This window comes from Apostichopus japonicus, chromosome 8 (genome assembly GCF_037975245.1).
Source record: "Apostichopus japonicus isolate 1M-3 chromosome 8, ASM3797524v1, whole genome shotgun sequence".
Taxonomy (NCBI): Eukaryota; Metazoa; Echinodermata; class Holothuroidea; order Aspidochirotida; family Stichopodidae; genus Apostichopus; species Apostichopus japonicus.
The window spans coordinates 5,099,302-5,125,456 of record NC_092568.1 but is presented as its reverse complement, the minus strand read 5'-3'; the positions used below and the strand labels follow the sequence as shown (position 1 = coordinate 5,125,456).

The following is a 26,155-nucleotide window of genomic DNA, read 5'->3' as shown; positions in this document are numbered from 1 at the left end:
CGATTTCAAAGTCCGATTTCTTCCTGTAATAGAATCTCTTAAATATGATGGCAGCAAACGAAATATACGGCTCTGGTAGAGACTTGTCGTATACCTATAAATGAGCCAAAATAACTGGGTTTGTGTAGGTGGTTGCAACATTTTGTCGGCATAATGCAACATTTTTCTTTTACTTTTAGTTTCCTTGCATTGTTGATTGATTAATATCGAATCACGTGGTATTACTGATCATAGATATGTCTGACTGAAAAACAAAACAACATGAATCGACAGTGGTGATTTGTAAGCCCTTTGTACTATGGAGACCGGATATTTGTAATGTCTGTGTGACAATACGAATGTATAGGGGACTGGGTGAAGGGTGATGGATATTACGATTTCTTTTGTGTCTTTTAGAAATTGTTCTTTCATCAAACGAAGGCTCTCGATGTTTCGGAACATTTAGAACAGTGATGTATATATCTCTTGGGAGCCTATTCGGAATATCGGCAGTAGAACCTGACAATTTGTTCTCCGTGGAGAGACGTACAGAGTGTTGTAACCAGGTTGATTGGCTTCTCCTGATGTGAGAAAGTGGTTGCGTACAGTGTACTTTTTCCAGTTTTGCGAAGATATCATTTTTCAATTACCACAAAAAGAGAGGCAGGAGGCTATGGTAGGAAGGAGGTGGGAGGGGGGGGGGGGCGGGGCGTTACGATAAGTAAGAGGAAGGTTGAAATTAGGTCTGCATCACTTCAAACATCCTCGATCATCGTATTTTTTTTGGCGAATTTGTTTTGAAGGAATAGTGTAGTTTTATTTGGCGATATATGTGGGAGAAGAGGGAGGGGAAAGGAGCGGCGAGAACATGTCCCTCCTTTTTACTTCATTGAACTACCCTACAGGTGAAGGTGTGCTATAGTACTGAGAGTTTCTGCTTTACAATCTCTAGGCTAATGACTCAATTGTTCTTCAGCAGAGCTTCGGTCGATTCGGTACTTCCTAGTTTTCCGATTGGGTAATTAATGGGACGTTTGGTTTTGTTCTTTCAGATTTTCAATGCCGCTTCGAAATCACGGGTTAGATGTGCAATTAGGCAAAAACGTGGAATGTAGAAGTTGTTTAGGAGGACGAATTATCAATCTCTTTTGGTCAAGTTCAAAATTCATTAGCTGAAGGTAGAACGCTTAGTCTCTGATGCAAAATATTTGGAAAATAACATTGCCTTCAATATTAAGGATAACCCAAAGGCCTTCTTTTCTTATGTCAGGTCAAAACAGATAGTTAGAGATGCAGTTGTTTCTCTTAAGGCACCACAGGCAGAAATTATTGTTAATGATAGTCAGGATCTTGCACAACTATTTTGTGTCGGTTTTTACAAGGGAAGATATGAGTAGTACTACTCATAGAATACGTATTCCAAATTTTCACGGGGGAAGTAATGATCCTAAACTAGATACGGTCTTATTTTCGGATGAGGTTGTCTTAAAGGAGCTGTTTTGTCTAAATGTTTCTAAAACTTCTGGACCTGATGTAATCCATCCAAATTTGTTGAAAACTTTTGCACACCATTTCTGCGTTCCACTCTCATTGGCTTTTAGTAAATTTATGAATGAAGGTTATGTTCCTAATTAAGGACTGGAGATGTGATAATATTACCCCAAGTTTCAAGAAGGGTGATAAGTCGAAGCCCTGTAGTTATAGGCCCGTTGGTCTCACTAATGTTGTTTGTAAGGTCAGGGAGTCTAATTTTAAAAAGTCTATGGTCAGTCACTTCAGTAGTCAGTCTTTGATCAGAGCGTCTCAACATGGCTTTTGTCAAAAAATGTCTTGTCTAACTAATATTCTTGAGTTTATGGAAGATGCTCTCTAAATAAGCAGATGTCTGTAGATTTTGTGCTCCTGGATTTTTCAGAAGGCCTTTAATAAAGTTCCACACCAGCGTATTTTACTTAGGCTGAAGAGTATGGGTGTCAATGGGAATTTACTGTCTTGGATCAAGAATTGGCTTGGTAATTAGGAAATTAAAGTCTATGCTTCTTCTTGGCAGGACGTCACTGGCGGGGTTCCACATGGGTCTGTGTTGGGTGCCTTGTTGTGTGTTACCTATATAAATGACATTGACGGAGATATTTTGTGTACAGCTAAGAAGTTTGCTGATGACACCAAACTGTATTCTGAGGTCTCTTCCAAAAGCGATTCTGAGAAGTTTCAAACGGATTTGGATAAGGTTTTTTCCTGGTCTCAGGGATGGCAAATGTTATTTAATATTGATAAATGCAAGATGATGCATATTGGCAGTAGTAACCAAAAGTATACATACAATCTTAATGGTGAGGAGTTGCAGGAGGTCTTTGTTGAGAGAGACCTAGGTATCTACATTGACTCATCTCTGCAACCTTCTAAACATTGCCTCGAAGCTGCTAAAAGAGGTAATAGGGTTTTAGGTATGATCAAGAAGAACTTAAGTTTTCTCAAAGAGGACATAGTTGTTAGGCTTTATAAGCAGTTGGTTAGGCCTCATCTGGAGTATGCTGTGCAGGCTTGGAACCCATATTTGGCTAAGGGCTACTAGGATGATTAGTTCCTTAAAAGGGTGATCCTTACTATACATGCGGTTACAACTGTTGAATCTCACCATACTGGAGCTTAGGAGGTTACGTGGTGACTTGATTCAGGTTTTCAAGATTGTGTATGGTTTTGACAATATATCCTTCACTGACTTTTTCATGTTTGCAAATAGTAGTTGTACCAGAGGTCATTGTCTGAAACTACAAAAGTCACAAAGTAGGATTAATATTTGGCATAACTTTTTTTTCTAATAGAGTCGTGAATAAGTGGAACGGTTTGCCTGAGAAAGTTGTAGTTGCAAGTAGTGTGAATGGCTTAAAGAATGCTTTGGACAAGCACTTTAAGCATTGTAATCGGGTATGAGTGTTTGCGTCTCAGTTTTTCCTCTTCTATAGTGTACTTGATGGGGACTTGAGTGTCCCTCCTGATCCCTTTTTCTACTAAACTAAACTAATATATTCTCCTATTGGCGTTCCATAAACGTTCTTACAATAGTGTCTTTTAGACAGGTGAGGTAAAAGTAAGTATGAATAAAACCAAAGATACGGACTAGCGAAGATGTGCTCTTGCTACGTTTGGTACAGGTGAGAGTAAAAACAGTCTAGCGTTGTCATAATTATGTTGCCAGTCTATGAAGTAGAAGGGACATGGTAATTGACGTTTTCAGATGCGATGCAACAATCCGTCAAAATGACAAGAATCTGAAAATTGAAATTTTGCCGACCAATACCACCTCATCGAAATTTAAAAAAAAACTGAAAATTGACCGATTTCGACGTGATGCATTAACTCGTCAAAGTGGAGAATATCTAAAGAATGACGTTTTGACGACGTTATGCCAGATTTTTGTTATTTTTTCGTGTTTTTGGCAACTTGACGAGTTGATGCATGTCGCCAAAAGGACAATTTCCATATTTGTAATGTCTGTTTGAAATTTTAGAGTGTATTAATTAACATTAAATCAGGCGCGTAGCCAAGGGGGGGGGGGGGGGCGAAGGGGGCAGCTGCCCCCCCCCCCTTGAGCATATTTTTTACAATTTTTTTAAGGTTTTTATGATATCGCTAGTGTTTTCAAAAGAGAAAATGCTAAGATGCAACTAACATGGCATGGGAAGTGCCATTTCCGGCGATCTGGGAGGTATTTACAGCCAAAATTTTCTTGTACGCTTCGCGCCAATTATGGTGGCGCTACGCTTAGATAGTTTGCAATGCAGAATCTACAGTTTCGCCCCTCCCTTGGCAAATTCCTGGCTACGCGCCTATGGCAAGCCATGTGGGACAAACACTGCATAATATATCCGCGTATTAATTCGAATATATACGCGTATTAATTCGACTATATACGCGTATTAATTCGAATATACATGTGTTGTAGCCTACATGTGTAAAGTTTCGCTTTTTGAAGCGATCTCGCGAGCCCGCCAAAACATTTATCGTTGGTTTATGTACACAGCAAGAGCGGAAATGTTTTTTCGTGTATATTCTAATTAATCCGTGCATATATTGGATTTAATCCCCATATGTATTTTATTTAATACGTGTATATATTCGAATTAATACGTGTATATATTCGAATTAATACGTGTATATATTCGAATTATTACGTGTATATATTCGAATTAATACGTGTACATATTCGAATTAATACGCGGATATATTTAAGCCATATGATTGGCTAAAAATATATACGCGTATATATTCCAATTAATACGCGTGTAAATTCCAATTAATACGCGGATATATTATGCAGTGTTTGTCCCACATGGCTTGCCATACGCGCCTGCATTAAATGTCAAAGATCATGAAATGATCCTAAGTTGAAGGTTGCTGTGGAAGTTTTAATCTTGTTGGGTGTATGATGCAGAAGATGCCTCCAGAAATGACCATATAGTGATAAAATATATGCATGTATTGGGACTTCATCTGGCAACTTTGCGGATTACTTACTTAGTTTTGTTGTAAGGATTTTTGGGTGATATCCTGTGGAAATCACTGTGGGCAAAATTTATAAGTTTTAAAGAAAAGGTTAACAGATTACAGAGTTTTACTTAAATTTCTAGAACTCATGCAGTAATTTTTCATGCAGTGAACCGAATTACCCTCTTTCATAATCATTGGTGTACTTTACGTTTGTTAGGGACTTATGTTATTTCTAAGTTTTTGGACTGATTCTTTCATACTATTCTAGGTGGGCCTGACGGCAGATTAAAGAAGGGCCCAGGCGGCCGCACAGCCATAGTTACTTCACTGTACATAACATGCCCCCAAAATATAATGGCGTCCTTCCATTTAGATTCTACGTCCTGACAATTTCTATCGTCCTGATTCACTTCTTCGTTGTATATCATCTCTTCGTTATGATCTATACAGTGAACACAATCTTTGCTTGAACTAATAGTACACACAGTGAGAGCTAACCTCATGAATACTGTGTTCTACACATGTAAGAAAAAGTCAATTATTTCACAACTTATTGTACAAGAAATGTCACGAATATAAGAACGTGGGTTTAAATGGTAGACTTTCCGGCACGTAATATGCCACGCCTGATTTATCATTTCCGTACAACCCGTTCAAAGAAAGTGCTATGTTCACCTCCGTGGCCTCATCGTAGCCTAACGCGCCGCGCCAATACATCGTATAGGCTATGAGTAAACGTTGTCAAGCCTAACCTTAGTTGTAACATGGCCAACTTAAATTAAAGTTAAACGCTAGCCGTAACGAGCAAGTATAAATACCAGTGTATTTACCCTCCCTAAGTATTGTAGGCCTTACCACTGACAATGTTGTGAAGCTAGCCTTGGTCGACAAACAGCTTTTATGTCGCTTATTTTGTTTCAAGTTTCACCCTAGGCTAGTGCCATAGTGGTGGTATGTCCTAACTAGGAAAACCTTAAGCAATAGTATTGATACTTGATAGGCCTGCATCATGTTAGTAATGAAGACAAGTTTTTGTCTAGTCTAGCCTTCACTACTTTCAATGATATATCCTACTTCCTAGCAGATGCCGGCCTAAACAGAACGGTTGCTAGATATACAACATTTCTATGTAAAATCTTTAGGCTACTAGTGAAACAAAGAACATTAGTCTAGAAATGTTTCCCACCCCTCCTTTCCCCTCCCCCATTACATGTAAGGCTTTAAAATGATCAATTTTCTGAAAATAAAGATTCTCTGGTTGAGGTGCAGTCTGTTGTTAGCCTAAATGTTTTACCACATGGACGTTAAATGGATGTGTGCCGAGAGATTGGCTTCGGTCAGCTTGCGAGTCTATAAGCCTCCATGGCTTCTTTCGCGAGTTCCTGCTTGCGGGAAGATAACATATACATACATACATACATACATACATACATACATACATACTATTTACATACATTACTAGCCTAGGTGGAATGTTTAACCTCTGAACTCCGGGTTATTATGGGCTGGCCAAATACAGGAACAAATTAAAATATGTCTAGCCTAGGTCTCTTACTGTGGTGAGATGGATTAACAGCATCTGCCAGTTTTAACCAAGTTTTTTTTTTTTCATTATCAGTGTGCAATTCTTGCTATCGTATTCCATGTTTAATGTTGTCTTTGAAACATACACATCTAAACATGTTACATGTGAGCAATTTACCATATGCTGTATCTGTGCTGTCTTATCATTTTCCTTGTGTTCTTCTTTATAGTGATCAACTGAAAGACATTTCAGTATGACATCCATCATTAAAGTGACACCATTATCTGGTGTACACGACGAGAAACCACCATGTTATATGCTCCAGGTTGATGAATTCAGATTTCTTCTGGATTGCGGTTGGACAGAAGATTTTAGCATGGATGCAATTGATAACATTAAAAGGTAAGTTACAATGTTTGGTGGTATGGTCCTACCAATTGTTATGATGCACATGAACTGTAGTTCATATATTATGTTCTAACTTTCATTTCATGTAAATGCATGTAATATGAATGGAATTTGTTTACTTAATCTGTGATATAAGCTAATATCAATTTTCTACAACACTATGCACAAAACTTTACAAAGATTGCAAGCAGAAATTGTGTCTGATTTGGTAACCATGTGCGTTTATATGTAAATGTTACAGGGCCTGATGTTTTCATCCTAGCAGGAGCGTCTTCATATATGTTTAGCAGACATTGCTGAGCAGTGTAAAACGAAATCGTCAACCATTATTCAGTGTAACAGAGCAATGTGTCAATAGCAATACCCATGATAAGAACTTTATTTTGTCATACATGTATACCCGTTGATGATCTCATGTTGGTATACTGAGTTATCAAATTGAAAGCTTAATCTATGGGTACCATATTAAGGGAATAATTTATCAAGTATGACATCTCAATTTTGCGATGCAAAGTGATCAAATCGATTAGCAAGTTCCGAGATGTATTGCAGTCTTTGTACACAGGGAACCATTCATAGTATTTTATGAAAGACAAAATGCAAAGCCTACAAACCTGCAACACAAAGTTTAATCATTAAATTATTACCTATGTTTCCCATGATAAACTTTCACTAGTGTTAGACTTGCACATGCTGTCAGTATGTGCCAGGGTTTAAAGGTTACATTATTCATCAATGTCAGACTAAATCCTTGTGCACATTTTATTTCTCAGCCACATTCACCAGATTGATGCGGTGTTGCTCTCCCATCCAGACCATCTCCATCTCGGTGCCCTCCCCTACCTCGTCGGTCAGTGCGGATTAGAATGTTCCATCTATGCTACAATTCCAGTCTACAAGATGGGTCAGATGTTTATGTACGATCTCTTCCAAGTAAGTGGCTTTTACAATTATCAGTAAAGCGTCACTTCAGAAAAGTAAACCACATAAAAAAAAATGCCAGAAAAAGTTTGAAAGCTCGAACGATAAAGATTCTCAGTTTTCGAATGGTAAATAAAGTGTACTTTAGATTGTACTGTGTATCATATTATTATTAATTTAAAATATAGGATTGGAAATACGTAGCCTTTAATCCATTTCTCTCTCCCCCCTGTTCTTCCAGTCGAGACACAACAGCGAAGAATTTTCGATATTCACCTTGGATGACGTGGATGCAGCGTTTGATAAAATCATACAGGTCAAATACTCACAGAGTTTGAACTTGAAAGGTAAAAATGACATGATTGTCAATGTCACTGGATGACCATTGAGATTGATGAAATTTGAAATGTATAATTCATGGCCTATATCTCTCTAATGCTTTGTTTTTTCTTTTTAACAACCGCAGAAATCATTGTATTTGATCATTCTGATACATCTGTTTCGCCTACTTTGCTAGGATCGCACTGCAAGGTCCTCTAATGTATTCATTTCCCTATACAGGCCTTTTTGCAGTAGAGAAACCGTTTGTGCAAACCCCTTTTTTTTCGGTCAAAAATAAATAAATTATGCCGTTTTCTTTCTCTGATTATCTATTCATGAGTTTCTACACAGTGATTGAGTCATTTCTGTTTCATTTTAAAGGATGAGTTTAAGCAGAATTAAAATGTCTGGAATGTTCCTTTAAGTTTGATGTTGTCCATCTTCAGTTTAACGTGAAGATGTTAGTGACACGGCTATATACAGTGACAAGAAAACGGACAGACTTTATCAATGCTTTGACATTGATTCTACCCAGTATTTTATGCTCAAGTATGTTTCCTTATGATGAGAGATGTCACCTTTCAAATGCAACCGATGACATTCATTTGCTCCGCAGGTAAAGGTCACGGCTTGACCATCACTGCCCTGCCAGCAGGTCACATGGTTGGAGGAACAATTTGGAAAATAGTGAAAGATGAAGAAGAAATAGTCTATGCAATCGATTACAATCATAAAAAGGAGAGGCACTTGAATGGTTGCGTACTGGAATCCATCAGCAGACCCTCCCTCCTAATCACAGACGCCATCAATGCACAGTACGTACAAGCTAAGAGGCGACTGAGAGACGAACAACTGATGAGTAAGTAGTACCTCTGGTGACAAGGAGGTGAACTGGATATGAAATGTTAATAACTTTTAATGACTAAATCTTTTAATGACTAAAATATCAAGAAGTTACACAGTTTTCATCTTAAAGTATAGTTTGAATGACCAAAGAACATGCAGTCTGTTTACTTATCATCGATATGATTATTTATAAGTCTGTGTGGTGAACAGTTTGAGGGTGAACTCTCCCATACAAACGTTCCTCCTCCCCCTTCCCCTCTCTGACCTCTCATCTGCCATATCTGATTGGTTACAGTTGTGTTTCGTAGTTTATGGTTTTAACTGATTGTGGTTATTGATTCAAGCTATCGATTCATCATTGGAAGTAGTAAACAAACTCCACTGATGGGAAACTTATCTCCAACATTTAACAATCATATTCAAAACTGGTTGGTTAGATGTTAATGAACATTACCAGAAAATATTCATATTTAGATTTCTATTTTTTTTTCCTATTCTAAGCATTATTTTCCATGCAGAGAATAGTTGTGAGGAAGGCTTTTCTGGATGTTGGTACATTCATTTTTGTGTCATTAATGTTTTTTAAAATTTTTCTTTCAGATATTATCCTCAATACCATGAGGAAAGATGGCAACGTATTGATTGCAGTAGACACTGCTGGAAGAGTGGTAGAGCTGTCCCTCCTCTTGGTAAGGTTTAGACTGACTGTACAGAAATGATCAAGGCCATTTAGGTCTTGTTTTATGTTTACTTTTGGCTTATAGTATGTTTCTCTTTGTTGTTCGTGTTTCAATCTAGCACTGAAATAAGAAATGTTGAACGAGAAACATCCCTCCCCCCCAAAAAAAAATTTACAGTATATTCAACGATCTAGATGTGGTTGTATTTATTTGCAGTCAAGGTAAACACAGATGGTGTTTTGATATGAAATTAGTAATGCAATTGTATTTTTGGTGGTTTGCTATATGGAAATTGTTAATAGATAGCGGATTTAAATGTTTAATTAATTAATAATAATATGCACTAATTATTAATTCATTTCCTTTTCATATCTGCTTCTGCTTCTTTCCTATTCCAGGACCAGCTTTGGAGGAATCAAGACTCGGGGCTTCACGCCTACAATTTAGCACTGCTAAATAATGTCAGCTTTAATGTGGTAGAATTTGCCAAATCCCAAGTCGAGTGGATGAGTGATAAAGTGATGAAAGCATTTGAAGATAAAAGGAACAACCCTTTCCACTTCAAGCACCTCAAACTCTGTCATTCTCTCAAAGAGCTGAGCAAAGTTCCAGAACCTAAGGTAGATACTGATAGAGATGATGTTAACATTGTGAAATAGTGTTGGAGAGAGGGGGGGGGGTGCAGGGTGGAGGCTGGAATGTGTGGTACCTGATAAACCTTAAGAAAGGAGCTACTTAAATGAGCCACCAAAGACAATTTGTTTTGTGGTCAACATCCTGTTAGTTTATAGTCATTCTCAGCAAACCCCATTCCTTTTGTTGTTAAACCTGGTAAAAGTGTGCTAAGAGGTACCCAAGTTCTTGGAGAAACATTAAGGGGATCTCCAAAGTTTATCATTTTAAATTCATGCAAATTTCTAAGTGGGGTAAACGTCAAACCTAACTTTGAAATCATTCAGAGATGAATAATGTTATTAGTAATAATATTGAGGATTTATAAAGTGCAGACATAATCCACAGATAACGGTGCTCAAGGCGCATCACAATATTACCCTGGTCAACGATAACCTGTCAAATATAGAGACAATCCCTCCAATTCCAGACAGTTGATCATGCAGATTTCTAAGTGGGGAATACTTTCAAACCTAACTTTGTTTCATCATTCAGAGATGAATAATGTTGTCATATTCTGAATCCCTTGCAGACTGTTCTTGCCAGTGTACCTGATTTAGAGTGTGGCTATTCCAGACAGTTATTCATCCAGTGGTGCCACAATCCAAAAAACAGTGTTGTACTCACGAGTCGGACATCACCCGGAACACTCGCCAGAACACTGATTGATCAAGAAGATTACAAGTCATTCAAACTCAGGGTAAGATCCATTCAGTAATGGTTTTTAGTCTCAAGGTAAGACCCATTCAAGAATGATTTTAGTCTCAGGGTAAGACATATTCAAGAATGTTTTTAGTCTCAAGGTAAGACTTATTAAGTAATGGTTTTTAGTCTCAAGGTAAGACCCATTCAAGAATGTTTTTAGTCTCAGCGTAAGACCCATTCAAGAACGTTTCTGGTCTTAGGGTAAGACCCATTCAGTAATGGTTTTAAGTCTCAAGGTAAGACCCATTCAAGAATGTTTTTAGTCTCAAGGTAAGACCCATTCAGGAACCTTTCTGGTCGTAGGGTAAGACCCATTCAGTAATGGTTTTTAGTCTCAGGGTAAGACCCATTCACAAAATATCACCAAATTTGGAAAATTCACATCTTCCCCTCACAATGTGAAATAAGGATGTGGTGTTGACCTACAGAGGCAGAAAATTTCTGGCATTTTTATATCTCAATCAGTTATCGGCTTTAGATCCCTTTAAATACTCTCTGTAGATTAATATCTCTGTTATTAACACACATATTCATAACATATTGTATTTCCTTCATGTACAATGTCAGCAGGCAAGGATGTCTCTGTGATGTGTATCTTATAGTACATCTTGCAGACGTCACAGATATATACCTGTTACCAGTCGGACAACGATATTTATGTGTTTTTCTTTTTCCTTAAATTTTCATTAGGTCAGTAAAAGGGTGAAGCTAGAGGGCAAAGAGCTGGACGAATACAGAGTTACGGAGAAGGAAAAGGAGAAGGAGAGAAAAGCGGCCGAGGCTAAGAGGTAAAACAATGGAAGGAAACAGGATATATAATAACTGACTTAACATACTCAATAATGAAATGTATTAAAATATCAACAGATTAGGTTTCATGTGAAATTAATAACTAATTGTGGCTTTAGTGTTGTGTCGTGCAAATTGTGAAAATGAATAATTGCATTTAATAAACCCTCAGGTTTGTGAGTATCTGAATATGAAATCTGACAAACTGAATTTAGCTTCTCCTTTGGTTATTAACTCCAGAGAGGGGGGGGGGGTGGGGAGGCAGATGGTTTGAGGTCAGCTGGGTGAGCAGGAGGGCGTGCGTAATAAGAGAAACATATCAGCTATCTGGCTGTCAATTATCTACATGACTCTTGTAAGAAACACTAAAAGCTGAAAGAGAGATTTTTGGATAACTCTATCCTGCAGGAGGTTGGAGAGTGAATCGAGTGAATCCAGTGAGGATGAGATGGAGGTGGACGAAGCAGGAAGATTGAAACCACAGCATGACATCATGGTCGGTGCTGAGGTAAGTGGAGAAGTTTAAATCTTTTGTTTTGTGCCGTAATATCCCATGGATAATCTGACATTGAAAGTTGCATTTCTCAATGGAATTTAACACTATAAGTAAGTCGACTTTGAACAAAAATCATTTCTACCTGTTAACCACAACCTAACTTTAGGATGTCCTTGTCAATTTGACCTGTGAACCTTTAATTTTGAATTTATCCTGTGTTCACTATTTTTTCACAGTTGAACAAGAAAGGTACAAATTTCTTCAAGCATGCTAGGAAGACCTATGCCATGTACCCGTTTCACGAGAAACGTATCCAATGGGACGAGTACGGAGAGATAATCAACCCGGAAGATTTCAAAATGGTGGAAACAAACATAGCAGAAGAGGATGCTGGGAAGCAAGTAAGTCCCTGATATAAACTATGACTGAGCTATGAGACCTAATGAGACTGACATTGTTACCAAGGTTACTTATATAGTTAAACTCTCCTCACAAAACCTCCAAAATGTCGCCAATTCACCGGGCAAGGAATAATCACGGCTTTTGTTTGAAGATATTGGTGGCTGCTGTATAACAATAACTGTTTTGGCTTACACATAATAATTTGAGATTTTTGACAGACCAAAGCAGTTGGCAGCAAACTTTATCAGAATAAATCGTAATTGTAAATATTTTACAACTAAGGACTCGATGGATGGAATAAGTCATCTTGTCATCTCATTCAGTAACATATCAAAACTTGCACGAAGAAAGTACTTTTCATCAATCTTGGGATTGTTATGTTAACATCCAGAGTCAATTTCAGGGGCTCAATGTGCAATGAGCGCTTACAGTATTTCAGATAATGTTCCTAAAACTCTTGCCAAAGATGTTGACATAAATAATGAACATTAATAGTGAAATAGTTCATGATTCCATTTCTGTTTCAATTAATTTTTTTATCCGAGAATTAATACCAGATTTTGGTCGGTTCCAAAGATTTTTAAACCTGGCTGAAGTTATAGTTTCATTTTTGTCAGACAAACATCTTAATCTACAACTATAGTTTTTGAAAAAGAAGTTACTTTTTCTTCCATTTTTCAGGAGGAACAGGCTGACGATGCCGATGATATTGGCGAAGGTAAAGATATTTTATCACTCTGTAAAATAAATAAAATACATCAAAAAATGCTGAGACTGATTTTGATAAAAAGACAATCATTGCAAAACCTTCCACTTAACTTGCATCAATCATTTACTTGTCTTGTGTGTGTTTATAAATGTATAAGTACATGGCCATTTATTAAATGCATATTTAAATTTGAATCTTGACCTAAATTAAACAATAAAAGTAGAGAAATCATTTTGCTATTGCCTAATGAAAGAAAGAGCAACTCTTGAACTGTGTAGGATACCAACGAGGAGTGAAATTGAAATGTTAAACTTAATTTCACAATCTCTTTGACTCTGTCCCAGCCTTTAGTAGACAGCTCTTTACTTAAAATGTTTGGCGCTTTAATAGTAGGTATATAAACTTAACCATCCCGGAGGATACTAGCGAGGAGTGAAATGTTACACTTAATTTCACAATCTCTTTGACTCTGTCCCAGCCTTTAGTAGACAGCTCTTCACTTTAAATGTTTGGCGCTTTAATAGTTGGTTATATAAACTAAACCACCCCTGAGCCCGCCAGAAAGTCTTCACCTAAGCATTTCTGATAATTTATCAAAAGTATAGTCTAATATCTCATATACAAAAAAGTTAATGCATGGAAATGACCAACCAGGAAAAACTATTTATTTTGCTTATTTGTTTGCAGAAGAAGTTGATGTGCCTACAAAGTGTACTGCATCTGAGGTTGCAATTGACTTGAAGTAAGTACAAAGGCACATAACTTAAGTGCTTTGGTCAACTTATAATTTTGGTATAACTTTAATGGAAAGACAAAAGCATATCATATGAACTGTTTATTCTCTAATAAGAGACAACAATGGGTATTAAAAGTAGAATATTCATTTAAATGTTTTTTTTTCTGCTGTTGTCTATTGTGTATCATGTTGCGACCTCAGACCAAGTGACTGTCGCAAAGATTAAAAATTAAAAACAAATTGAAATAGTTTACTTAGATAACATTGTTAAGTTATTTCTATTCGCAAATCTTTGCATGGTGGTTTATTTCCTACACAAAACAATCTTTGTTGATGATATAATTGCAAACGGTCTCTGTCAATAAAGAACTGAACAATGTCGCTTGTTTACTTTATGAAATAAATTGAAGCCATCTAATCTCACATCTCTACTGGTTGTAACCTCAAATTTATAATCACGATTAGTTTTCCAATCTTTGATGTAATCTCTTCTCTCATTAGGTGTTCTTTGACTTACATCGACTTTGAGGGAAGATCTGATGGTGAATCCATCAAGAAACTCGTACTTCAAGTCAAACCAAGACAGTTGGTTAGTTCACTCATTTTCTCATTTATGCATTATTTCCAAATCATTATTCAGTCCATGGTTTTTGTATAAAAATTACTTAAATCAGCATTTTGCGTTTTGTCACCGTTTTCCACCTTTTTGACAAGTCCATTGAGTTTTTTACATATATCAATCACAAACAGCAAACTAAGATATGAGCCAAGTTTTTCCCCTGCCAAAAGCGTTAATTGGCGAGTAATTAAGGACATTTGCAGATGATGAGAAAAGTGTCTTCCGACAAATTACACATCATATATTAATTGCATTCAGTTCCCCCAACCCACTAGTTTGAATTCAACCAATCAGAGATGCAGGTTTAGTTATGAGCCTTTGCTAAAAATAGATTCAAAACGTCAAGTTGGTAACTCGGTACAACCAGTGAGCTCATAACAACTCCCTGGTACAACTGCCGTAGACAATCTACACAAATCAAGTATGGTGTATTACGTATTGGCCAATGACGTTCGTAGCTTTTAAATATTCATATTATGGGTGAGGTTTATTTGGATCCCAACGGAAAATATCTCAGAGAAAAACAAAGTTGAAAGTTGTTAATTTTTTTGACTTTTATGCCACCATTTGAAGTAAGATTTTAATAGACATACATAAGCTAGTTATGTATGTCGTTATGGCATCATGGAATCAGTGAGGTTGAGAAAAACCATAGAAAAGGACGTAAAATGCTGCTTTAAAGTTGTCCAGACAATAGTCCCATTAGGGTTGGACAAGGAAATTGTTATCAGAGGACAACCTCGCATCAGCCGTGTTAATAGTTGTCTCAGGACAACTGTTATCTGAGGACAAACTTGCATCAGTTAGTATATTGATATTTCACATCTTGCAGGTCATTGTCCGAGGCTCTCCGGCTGCCACCCAAACGTTAGCCGAGTATTATAGATTACAGCTGTCGGGGAGTAAAGTATTCACACCAGGGGTCAATGAGGTCATCGATGCTACCCTGGAGAGCCATATTTATCAGGTAATGGATCTACTTTTTGAAATATATTGTTTTGATATTCCATTCCATTTAGATCAGTGTTTCTTAAACCGTACTGAAGATTTCTGTCAAAGAAGTAAAGAATATTTCAAAATGTACATCTGTGGTATATCTGGCCCAGATGGCCTGCCACAGCATTAAATTGAGGGAAAGGAAACATGGTAACAAGTTGACTATACAGATAGTCGTCTTTCAAATGTCAAGACATAGTAAAGTGCATGTTAAGTGCAGGCAGACGAGGGATTGACTGAGAGTACATTGCTCTAATGTTTGGCAGTAGACATTGTGATCAGTTTCCTGTCAATTTTGGTTAATTGTAGATTTTATACTCAAAACTTGTTGAATAAAGATAAGCATTAGTGCAGTGCTCTGCTGGTGTGTGTCTTATCAGCTTTTTTTTGGTTACTCTTAGAAAGAGAGAGATCGGTCACCCTAGAGGAAGCCTAGGGATGTTGCGATTCTGTTTATTGTTCAAACTCACATAGAATAGTCATAGTTCTTGTGCTTAGTTCCTCTACACATTTTGAATTATACCTACAACTCTTACTCTCAAGGTGTCACTGACTTCTCTTAACCACATAAAACTTTCTTCTGAGTCTGTTTCTTGGGAGAACGAAAAACTCCCATAGAAATGTGATATCACATGCATTAAGTATCTCGTCTCACTTTAAAATTGCACCTGTCACTCGTTATCTGTGAATGTGACATTTTCACTGCTGTTTGTGCCTCTGATTTCTGTAAACCAGGTAAAGCTCAAAGATTCCTTGGTCAGCTCCTTGGATTTCCAGAAAGCTAAAGATATTGAGCTGACCTGGATAGACGGTCAGCTTGACCTGGAAACCGGAGGCAGGTCACTCATGCTGGAGGAAGAGGAGGAGACGGAGATGGAAACCACTGCTCCAGGTAACTGTCATCTCTGACCCTCCGAGGATCAGAATTTGAAATGATTGTCCAGATAGATAGATGGGGGTATAAAGAAATAAAGGAGTTGGTAGGGAGGTGCTAGGTCTTCTAATGATAGTTTGCTTGCTAGTTGAAGGTAGAAATAGTTTGTATTTTATATGAAAATGTAGAATAGGGGAGAAAGGAATAGAAAGAAGGTATTCATCAGGATTGTGTGGGGGTTTCCAGTTGTTGCCTTGGGGCAGTGTACAAATGAAATGATTAGGCAGTACATCACTAGGAATATGCTTTGTAAAATTGGGCTGGAATCTTTATTGATATAATTCTATTGAACCTTCTGCCATGATGCAAAGGTCCATGTGGGCAGAAAGCCCTTGCCAAACATAAGCCCTTGCCAAACATAAGCCCTTGCCAAACGTAAGCCCTTGCCAAGCATAAGCCCTTGCCAAACATAAGCCCTGCCAAACATAAGCCCTTCTCAAACGTAAGCCCTTGCCAAACGCAAGCCCTTGCCAAACATAAGCCCTTGCCAAACATAAGCCCTTGCCAAACGTAAGCCCTTGCCAAAGGTAAGCCCTTGCCAAACGTAAGCCCTTGCCAAACGTAAGCCCTTGGTAAACGTAAGCCCTTGCCAAACGTAAGCCCTTGCCAAACGTAAGCCCTTGCCAAACGTAAGCCCTTGCCAAACATAACCCCTTGCCTTCTGTATTTAAGTATGGATATAAGTTTTTCTTTTGTCTCTTGTATGAGTGAGTGTGTATCATTTGAATATTATCCCAGAATGTCATCCTGGTACCGTAGTGCTTGGTTACATTAATTTCCCTTCTTACCATATTTTAAGTAGTCAATACAACAGGGGTACAACATGTGTGCTTGGTACATGGCATTACCACTTCATACCAGTTTAGTTAGATTACTTGCCTAGACATGTTTACTTTTTAAACTCATTTTGCTTTGACTGATAAAGTTTGTGCATTATTTGATCCTCAGGCCTTGAAATGAAGAAGAAAAAAGCAGACGACAGGATTGCTACTCTGGATGCTGTGTCTGTTAGTGAGGTAAGTTTATTGTGTATGGTCAGATGTATCATTAGGAATTTAATGAGGACACTACAGGCAGGGGAGGATAGGGGAGGGGTGAGGGAGGGAGTAGAAGGAGGGCAGGCCCTAAAGTTTCACCTCTCGTGAATTTGACAGGGTTGTAAGCTTCCGATGGAAATATCACTTTCTCTCCTTCTGTAAAAGTCATCACAGTGCACAATTTATAAGGCTCAGCCCGTCTGAGGAAGATCTTTATTTGTGCACATGTTGTCACTCAAGTGACCCATAGTATTTCAAGTGCCCCACTTTAAACAGTTTATATTGTGAAAAAAAGTGTTCCTTGCAAACAGTTTTAAGACAGCTATGATTGTCTCTGACAAACGTTACTTTCTACCTTTGGTGTTGAGAAAATCCATGGACAATGAAAGAAAAGTAGATTAGAATAAACAATGACAATATTGGCGATTGAAAATGATAGATGTCACAGAATATGACATTTTTCTACATAATATTGAAGGAATTTGTGTAATCCACGAATGATTTTATACAGCCTTGTTAGGGTGTGACACATACTGCTCTATGTAGGAGCAAGAGGAGGGTATTAAAACTGCTTAAATTATTAGTCAGACTAATACTCTGAACCAATCTTTATTATTCAGGAGACTGGTCATTCTCAAGTCTTTGTCAATGCACCGAGATTTCAAGATGTTAAGTAGGCTTGTTAGGGTGTGACACATACTGCTCTATGTAGGAGCAAGAGGAGGGTATTAAAACTGCTTACATTATTAGTCAGACTAATACTCTGAACCAATCTTTATTATTCAGGAGACTGGTCATTCTCAAGTCTTTGTCAATGCTCCGAGGTTTCAAGATGTTAAGCAGGTGATGACTAGGAATGGTATCCTTGCAGAGTTCACAGGTGGTGTCCTGGTGTGTAACAGTACTGTAGCAGTCAGACGTGTGAGTAGTTTATCTGTTTACATATCTGTATGTACAGGGAGAGTTAATTGCTGGTTATTGACTTATGATTTAGCTTGAAGGCATTAATTTGTCATTGATGGTAGTGGTATCTTTATATTCATTGGGTGGAAATTGAATAATTTATGCTCCGACTGAATTGGAACCAAAACTAAATGGGTATTCAAAATCCTCATGTTTAAGGAATTAATTGCATATGAAGCCAAGTTCATGTGTGTAGAAACCCTTCATGTTCAAGGACAGATTATGTTTATGGAATTTGCCGCATCATGTGATGAAAGATACAAATCTTGTGTTTTAATCCACAGCACGAGTCTGGAAGACTTTGTTTGGAAGGGACTCTTTGCGACGACTACTTCAAGGTTCGGGATCTTCTGTACGAACAGTATGCTGTGATCTGACAAGCAACACATCTTCTGTGTGTGTGTGTGGTGGTGCCACGAGGAGAGGACTCTAACTTAATACGATGCAGAGAACAGAATGCTGAGTATAAAACGAAAGGCAGAGACGGTCGAGTGTTTGGTTCACTTGAGGAATGGTTCCTGAATATGCATACAGGTGTGATGGAAGCTCAGCCAGTTGGGACAATTTCCTAATGTTAATACCTCTCTAAACTGTACTCCAATATCACGCTCTCAAAGCACTGATATTGACAGTACATACAGTTCCAAACCTTGACCTGATAGAAACATGATATTCATACTGCTCGTACTGACAATACGAGTGCTCTGAAGCGGGACATAACACTAGAGTATAGGAAAACTTGTCCCAACTGGGTGTGGAAGCTGCATTGTTGAGGATGCTCATTTTAATGAAAGATACTCAATTCTATCTGCTGTATGTGTAAGGGTCATTGGACAAGTAATCTCACCGAAGGAGTGAGTATGGCTGTGTTGGTGGGTGGGGGGGGGTGGGGTTAACAGAGGTGGTTGACTACCCCATGAAGTGCAAAAATTGCCTCATGATTGGTACAGCCATAGTTTTAAAGATTTTCATACTGCTCACCAGTTCATCAAATTCTAGGTAGATGGTCTTCCCACCAAAAGTGCTACAAATATGAATAAGTAGTTTTTTTTTTCTGCCTTGTAGAATAAATTTTTTTTCAACTTTTGACAGTTATGTGGGACAAACAGGTATGCACCTTTTATCAGGAGAAAAGTGGCTTTTTCGATCATAAATATTGTTCCAAAAATAATGCTAGAATGTCTGGTGATAGTCACTCATGTTAGAATTATCAAAACAGTTGCCTTCTCTGAGACATCTTGCCGTTTTAACTCCTCAATAATTGGGAATGATCTTAAGGTTCAGAACTGCCAGAGAAATATTTTGGACAATTTTGAGCTTCACTAAACTTAGGGGCCGCTGCAAAAATGAACACAATTTTAAACCATTCATTCATTCATTCAATATGGTGCACAAGTGCAGTACTATATGCTGTGTTTTTTCTTTTCTGTGGTTAACATAAACATACAGATTTTTTGTAATAAACTTTGTAAATTATATCTAATTTTTGTGATTGTTTTTTTGTGTGTTCTGATTGAATTATTATGAAGAAACCATGTGAATAGATCAGTGACCAAACTTGGCCCCAAAATATCACAGATGTACCCACTTAACAGAACAATCATGGTACAAATAAACCTGTCCCATTTGAATTCTTTACAGAATAGTATTGATCTGAAAAGACTGAAATCCAATTATATTAGATGTATATGTAGAAGAAGCTGAATGGCTTATTACATACTGTACATGCTTTTCCGGTGGTGCTATCAAATTTGTAGTTCTAACTTCTTTTGAATTTTTTTAAAAAACGATTTAGAAGACCATTTCAGATGGGAGAACTGAATTTCTCCTGGATGAGAAGCCGATCCTACATTAGTTGGTCGGGGCTTGAACCCACAACCTTCCAGACGTTAGGTTTCATGGCTTCTAATGCCACTGCTTGTATCCACTTGACCATCATTACGATTTCAACCTGGTTAGCTCTCGCTTGGTTTATACCTTGAAAAAAACAGCGATTTTTCGAGGGATAACCATTTTGAAATTATTCTTTGTTATAAGAATAGATTCATTTTCTGTCTTTGTTTATCATTTACCTTATTATTATACAAACCAAATGTTGTATTTCATACAAGGAGAAATAGCTTGGCCTTGACCAAGATGGCCTCTCTCCATAGCTGTGAATCTTTGTTATTATCTATCATCCAGTAAAAAATAACATTTCTCAAAAGAGGTTTTTATGATATCTATAAATTTATTAAAGAATCTCTGAACCCATGTATCATTATCAAGTTCATATTTAGACATCTACAAGATGACACATTTTGAAAATGGACTCCAAGAATTCTTATATGGCTTAGCGGAAAATGAAAACATTAGAAATTATTATAAAAAATAGAGTAACATTAACTTCGACTGATAAAGACCATATGAACACTAAAGCGTAACAGAAAACTGTTAACATGCTATAATGAACGACTCTAATGGATAATTTTAAAGAAAATAAAGTAGCCTGTGTATAGTAATAAAAATGATAGATTATTTAAAAGAGATAGACTTCTGAATTTAAATATATTAGTTTATCAACCACCAAGGGTTATATTTTGCTACACCCTACTGTCAAGGGCTTTTAGACCTTGGCTCTATTCATATAATTTCAAGAGTTTTGCACTTTAAAGGAGTCAACAAAATTTAAATTTATTTCAGCTCTGGATAACTTTCCCTCTTTCTGCTGCACTTTCTGTGCTGACATCAGAAGAAGTTTATTAAACTGCTTGGTTCACAATGTAGGCGATTTGGACATATCACACATTACACATAGAATAGTTGTATTTCATAGGAGGGTAACATTTATGGAAATGAAGAAACTTTTCAGCTATTTCACAAACTAATAATGCTTGTGTTCAAGTTCAGTGGAGGAAACATCTTGTATATAAGAATCAGGACTGACTTTCTTACTTCAATGGAAAGTGAGAAGATTACTAATAGCGCTTTGGAATCTATTCTACACTGTACTAACAACCAGTTACAACATTCTAATTTTGCAACAAACACTTTCATGAAACAGAAATCTATTCCGAATTTTTCTAAAGAATGATTACTCGTAAAGCCTCACCAAAGTTACAAACTTATTTAATCCCCTGAGACAGCAGCTGCAGAGATGGTGACACGATGGTTGAAAGTGAGATATGCTAAAATATATGTTAGCTGTAGTGAGAACTGTTATATTATCTTTTAAATTGACAATCATCTCTTTATCTTTAATATGAATAGCATAAAGATACAAAAAAAAAACATTAATTCTATCAACTAATTCTGACATTTGTACAAGTTAATACAAAAAAAAGAAAAAAGATTTGAACAGCGGTGGAGCAGTTTTTTCTTAAGTAAGATACAAACGCATGAATGTTAACAATACTCTTAGTTCATTATAAGGCACACAACATTATAAGGTACACAACATTATAAGGTACACAACATTGGAAACTATTATAGACTTAAACCTATTACCTTGACATTTATCTTCTTTGGAAAGAGCTGACTTCATTATTTACTGACAGACTATTTTCAATAATGACACATTTCAGTTCAGCAGCCTCTGTGTAGGTACATACCAATGTCAATGTTGCCCATAAATCAACAATCACATACAATTCTCACATGTATAGTCATAAATTTAGTAAAATGAAAGCCTTTGGAATGTGAGTCACGTAACCTAGTCAATTTTGTTATCTGCTGTGGGACCAGCTCATAGGAGGTTTGTTGTGGGACACACCTATAGGAAACTTTGTGGTCTGTTGTGGGACAAGCCATAGGCAGCAATGTGGTCTGTTGTGGGTCAAGCCAATAGGCATCTATGTACTTGTGGGACAAGCCAATAGGCAGCTATGTGTTTGCTGTAGGACACACCTATAGGCAGCTATGTGGGCTGTTGTGGGACAAGCCAATAGGCAGCTATGTGGTCTGCTGTGGGACCAGTTTATCCAAGATGCAGCCAAAGAAAGAAAGTGATTCCAAAAGGCCAGAAGGGTGGCAGGTCTTGAGCCAGACATTACGGTATTCCTCCATTAGACTCAGCAACCTGATTTAATGAAAGATAGCAAAAAAAAACATAATTAGTGAACAGAAAACAAGGAAAAGAGAAAACAGGTATAATAAGAATTGAAAAGAGAACTTGCATTTTAGTGGTCTGGAATTCTGCATATTTCTCTTTTACGAAAGTGTGCAATTTTTAATGGAATGGTGCTGTATATAATTATAGCAACCCCCAGTTCTGCATGAAGCATCAAATGTATCTACCACAACTCTGTATGATAATATTGTGTTCAAATATGCTTATTAAAACACTGCTCATTGCTATTAACATCTTTGCAAATGAAAACGGCAAAGAAATTATCCCAACTAACGACCTTTCTATGTATTTTGTCCTAGGAGAGCTGTGTTAAGTTACAAATAGTTGTCATATAAGAACAGAGCTCTGCTGGACTTGTCTACACTCAATGGAATAATATAATTGATCACGGTAATTAAAAGCCAAACTTTCTGGCGACCAATCCCATCATAGGGCCAAGGTCCTCATCAGTGCGAAAAATGTAAACGCCGACATATTTTGAAATTGACTTACTTGTTGGCGCAGTCTGTCTTGGTCGTTGCTGTTAAATTTGCAATTCCGGCATTGACCACCTTAACCCCAACATCAGATCCATCTTTAGGTTTACTCCCGGCAATCACCAGGCTTCTCGTTACCCTATCCAAAAGTAAAATTACAAGTTTTTGTCAGCTGTGCACCCTCGATGGAAAAGACCGTTATTACATCTTTATAAAAATACATTTATGACTATAAGGTTTACATACATCTAATAATGAATACACAGTGTAGACACAAGCAGTTGCTCTTTGAGTCAGCGTTTGTAAATATTTTGCAACCGTTACCATGGAAACATTATTTTCTTAGGTGACCATATATCACCAAGTTTTATCCACAAAAAAAAGGTTGTTTTTTATGAAACTATGACAACCGACATTGACATTATAATAAACCTTTGGCCTTCACACACACACCAATAAAACCATCCACATGACGTATAAATATCATATTTGGGCATATAATTCATCAAACCAACATCTTTCTAGTTATTTCTTATTATTTTTAAAACCAGAACATCTATTTTTGAGGAATATTGTAAATAAATAAATACTTTAAGAGAACAAAAAAAAAAAACCCAGAAAAACAATTACTCACTTTGCTGCCCAAAGTATCAAATCTGAGACCAGATAGAGCTCAAGGACGGCTGTAGCATTTAAAGGCACCTTGCTCCCTTTCTTCAAACTCGACTGACATTTTCGCATTCTAAGCATTACTTTCTACAGAAATGGACGAAAACAGGAAAGGAACAATGCTAGCGAAAGTTATACAGTTGAAGTTAATGAATCAACGGAAAACAGAATGAGGAATTGTAATTAAACTGGAAGAGACATTGAGGAGTGTCCCCTGGTTAATACAAGGTATGCAAGGTACTCGTGGCTTCTGACTAGCCCACCCAGCAAAGAAATATGGCAAGAAAGTGTTGGCCACCAACTAAGGACTGGATAGTTCTGAAGTGTGTTCATTGAGCACTACAGATGCAAGAATGTCTGCAGACAGATAGAACACAGGGCTAGTAATCCTGAGGTTCCTAGTTACAAATCCCAATCTATCCCAAGCTTTCTTTTGCTCTTTTCCAGTTTGAAGTTATACAGTAAACAGGCTCTACTCAAACTTTATGAGATCCTAGCAATGTAAATCACCTCTGCCAAACTTAACAGCTGCCTCATAGAGCTCCTTTGATACTCTGGGTATTGGTCTATATGTTAGACAACCACAAGGGAATGTATCACAATATGGACAATTTTTATAGCATAATAATTTAGAAAAGCAAACAGTTTCAATTAAATTCTTGAATAAATATTGTCAACATTGTTATGGCTTAACTCCAAGCCCAATGGATCCTAAATTAAACATAGTGAAATATTCAAACTGTTTTTGATGATCTATTTAACATTTTGAAGGACTGCGGTTGTAAGAATGTTGCAAAGAAAGATGTCCGCTACAAATATTAACAACAGGGTCATCCACAGCATTGCATATCTCATCGCCAGCAATAAAAAAAGAAACAAAAGAACTAACTTTGACCTTTGATTCTGGGGGAATGGCAAGACCCAAGGGTTCATGTTAGGGTACCTTCCCACCAAGTTTGAAGAGTTCAGGAGTTTTTGACACAAAATTGGACACACACACACACATGCACACCACATACAAACAGGGGCACTTTTTGACTCCTCCCTCAGTCATTTACTTCCGGTTACCCTAGGGTAACCCACCATGGGTGGTTACCCAACGGGGTAACCCCCAAGAGTAGCCACTCAGGAAAATATATATTACCATGTCAACTGTTGCTATGGAAACTGACATAGCTGTATATGGCCCAACTGGAAAAGGAACTACAATATCTCATCCTCCCTATGGGAGCGATATTAAAGTTAACAATTTAACTCAACATCCTAGCATAAACTGAAATCAATCTTGGCACATAATAAGACCATACATAAAGTATGGACATTATCAGTTAGTTTTACAGATAGTCCAGTTTACCTGTGCGACCTCCGATGTCATGTGTGTAAGATCGATGTCGTCAGGCTTGTATAACAGCTGGCACAAGAATGACCCCCCGTCCATCGGTTGGACGAAGTCGCTTGCTTCAGAGGATGCTGCAGCATTGCAGAAGGTTCTGTTTAAGAGAGTACAGGCCTTTCCCATCTCAAGAATCACGTCGCCGAGAGTACAATCCGCATCTTGATAAATCAAGTAATTAATCACTTGTGCCAAATGATTGTGAATATGAGACTGGACAAAAAAAAGCAGAAACAAATCAAAATTGAGGATTTTCATGAAATTATATTACAATGAATATTCAACTAGGAATTTCTTATATGAAAGTTTTCCTTAAAAAATATATATATTATAATATGTTCATTGATCTACACAGTTGGGAAAAAGTTATTTAACTAAGGTTTTCAGTAATCTGTGTGAATAATTAATAAAATAATAAATGCATCTGACAGCCATAGATAAGGCAAGGAAACGCACATTGTTGTTGCATTATATATGAATTATTCAGTGTGTATAGGGATCCAACGAGGCCCAGTAATGTAACGTTCAAAGCATCTGATAAACCTTATAACTCTACAATCTGATATCTTTCTGATTATTCTAACCATTAAGAAAATGAACAGTTAATGTATAAAGGCATGCATACTTAACTAATTGTTATGAGCTACGTGAGTCTGCATTTCACAAAGTAGCGTAGAAATGTCCTTACCTCATCAATGGCAGTATTCCAAGAGCACCCACTGGCAGTAACTATACCAGGCCATGCCAAGCTGCAGTGGTCCAGGAATGTCCTCCCTGCCCACTTCACCATCAGCATACCCACTGCATCGCCATTGGTACGGCAACATTTGGTGGCATTAAGTATATTTTTGATGGTTGTTTCAGGACTTCCCCCAATGCTGAAAAAATAAATAAATAAACAATCAGACAAACAAATAAATCAATCAATCAATAATAAAATGAAATGAAGAGTTGAAAGATAACTGAGACGAATGTCCCATTTCTGACATATAGGAAAACAGGTTTATTATAATGGTGTTAAGTCCAATTTCAATTTGTTAGAAGCTGTCTATCCTACTTTGAAAAATTGCACTTTTCCCCCCTCAACTGCCACCCCCCTCCCATCCCCACCCCCAAAAAGAAGAAGAAAAAAAGTAGAAAACTCACCTGTTCCATGTTGCTGTTCCTGGGGAGACGATGAATCCAATCCTAAAGGGAAACAGATGATGCATAAAATATTACGGTCATAGCTTTTACAATCCACAGTGGAATATACTACACAGCATGCCACTCATCTATAG

General features: G+C 37.3%; 2 protein-coding genes across 4 annotated transcripts in view; one reads left to right on the top strand and one right to left on the bottom strand.

Moving 5' to 3' along the window:
* The first annotated feature begins 4,878 nt into the window (after positions 1-4,878).
* Positions 4,879-19,707, top strand: LOC139970615 (cleavage and polyadenylation specificity factor subunit 2-like). 2 transcript variants are annotated; one of them, XM_071976453.1, is made up of 19 exons: positions 4,879-4,993; positions 6,225-6,397; positions 7,177-7,336; positions 7,566-7,671; positions 8,262-8,504; positions 9,092-9,180; positions 9,570-9,791; positions 10,376-10,543; positions 11,239-11,336; positions 11,746-11,845; positions 12,070-12,234; positions 12,917-12,953; positions 13,632-13,686; positions 14,182-14,269; positions 15,132-15,266; positions 16,031-16,187; positions 17,178-17,245; positions 18,053-18,187; positions 18,514-19,707. In XM_071976453.1, exons 2-19 carry the CDS (start codon positions 6,249-6,251, stop codon positions 18,604-18,606), a joined length of 2,268 nt encoding a protein of 755 aa, XP_071832554.1. In that variant the 5' UTR covers positions 4,879-4,993; positions 6,225-6,248; the 3' UTR covers positions 18,607-19,707. The 2 variants fall into 2 exon arrangements, with proteins under 2 accessions (XP_071832554.1, XP_071832555.1); XM_071976454.1 differs by lacking the exons at positions 18,053-18,187; positions 18,514-19,707 and adding an exon at positions 17,887-17,961.
* Positions 19,355-26,155, bottom strand: part of LOC139970613 (uncharacterized) — a 28,610-nt gene continuing 21,809 nt past the window's right edge. For both annotated transcript variants that reach the window (XM_071976451.1, XM_071976452.1), the window contains 6 exons: positions 26,022-26,063; positions 25,564-25,753; positions 24,837-25,088; positions 23,448-23,569; positions 22,830-22,952; positions 19,355-22,286 (listed from right to left, as the gene is read on the bottom strand). In XM_071976451.1, the coding sequence (XP_071832552.1) occupies positions 22,160-22,286; positions 22,830-22,952; positions 23,448-23,569; positions 24,837-25,088; positions 25,564-25,753; positions 26,022-26,063 (856 nt within the window). In that variant the 3' untranslated portion in view covers positions 19,355-22,159. The remainder of the gene's footprint in view (positions 22,287-22,829; positions 22,953-23,447; positions 23,570-24,836; positions 25,089-25,563; positions 25,754-26,021; positions 26,064-26,155) is intronic.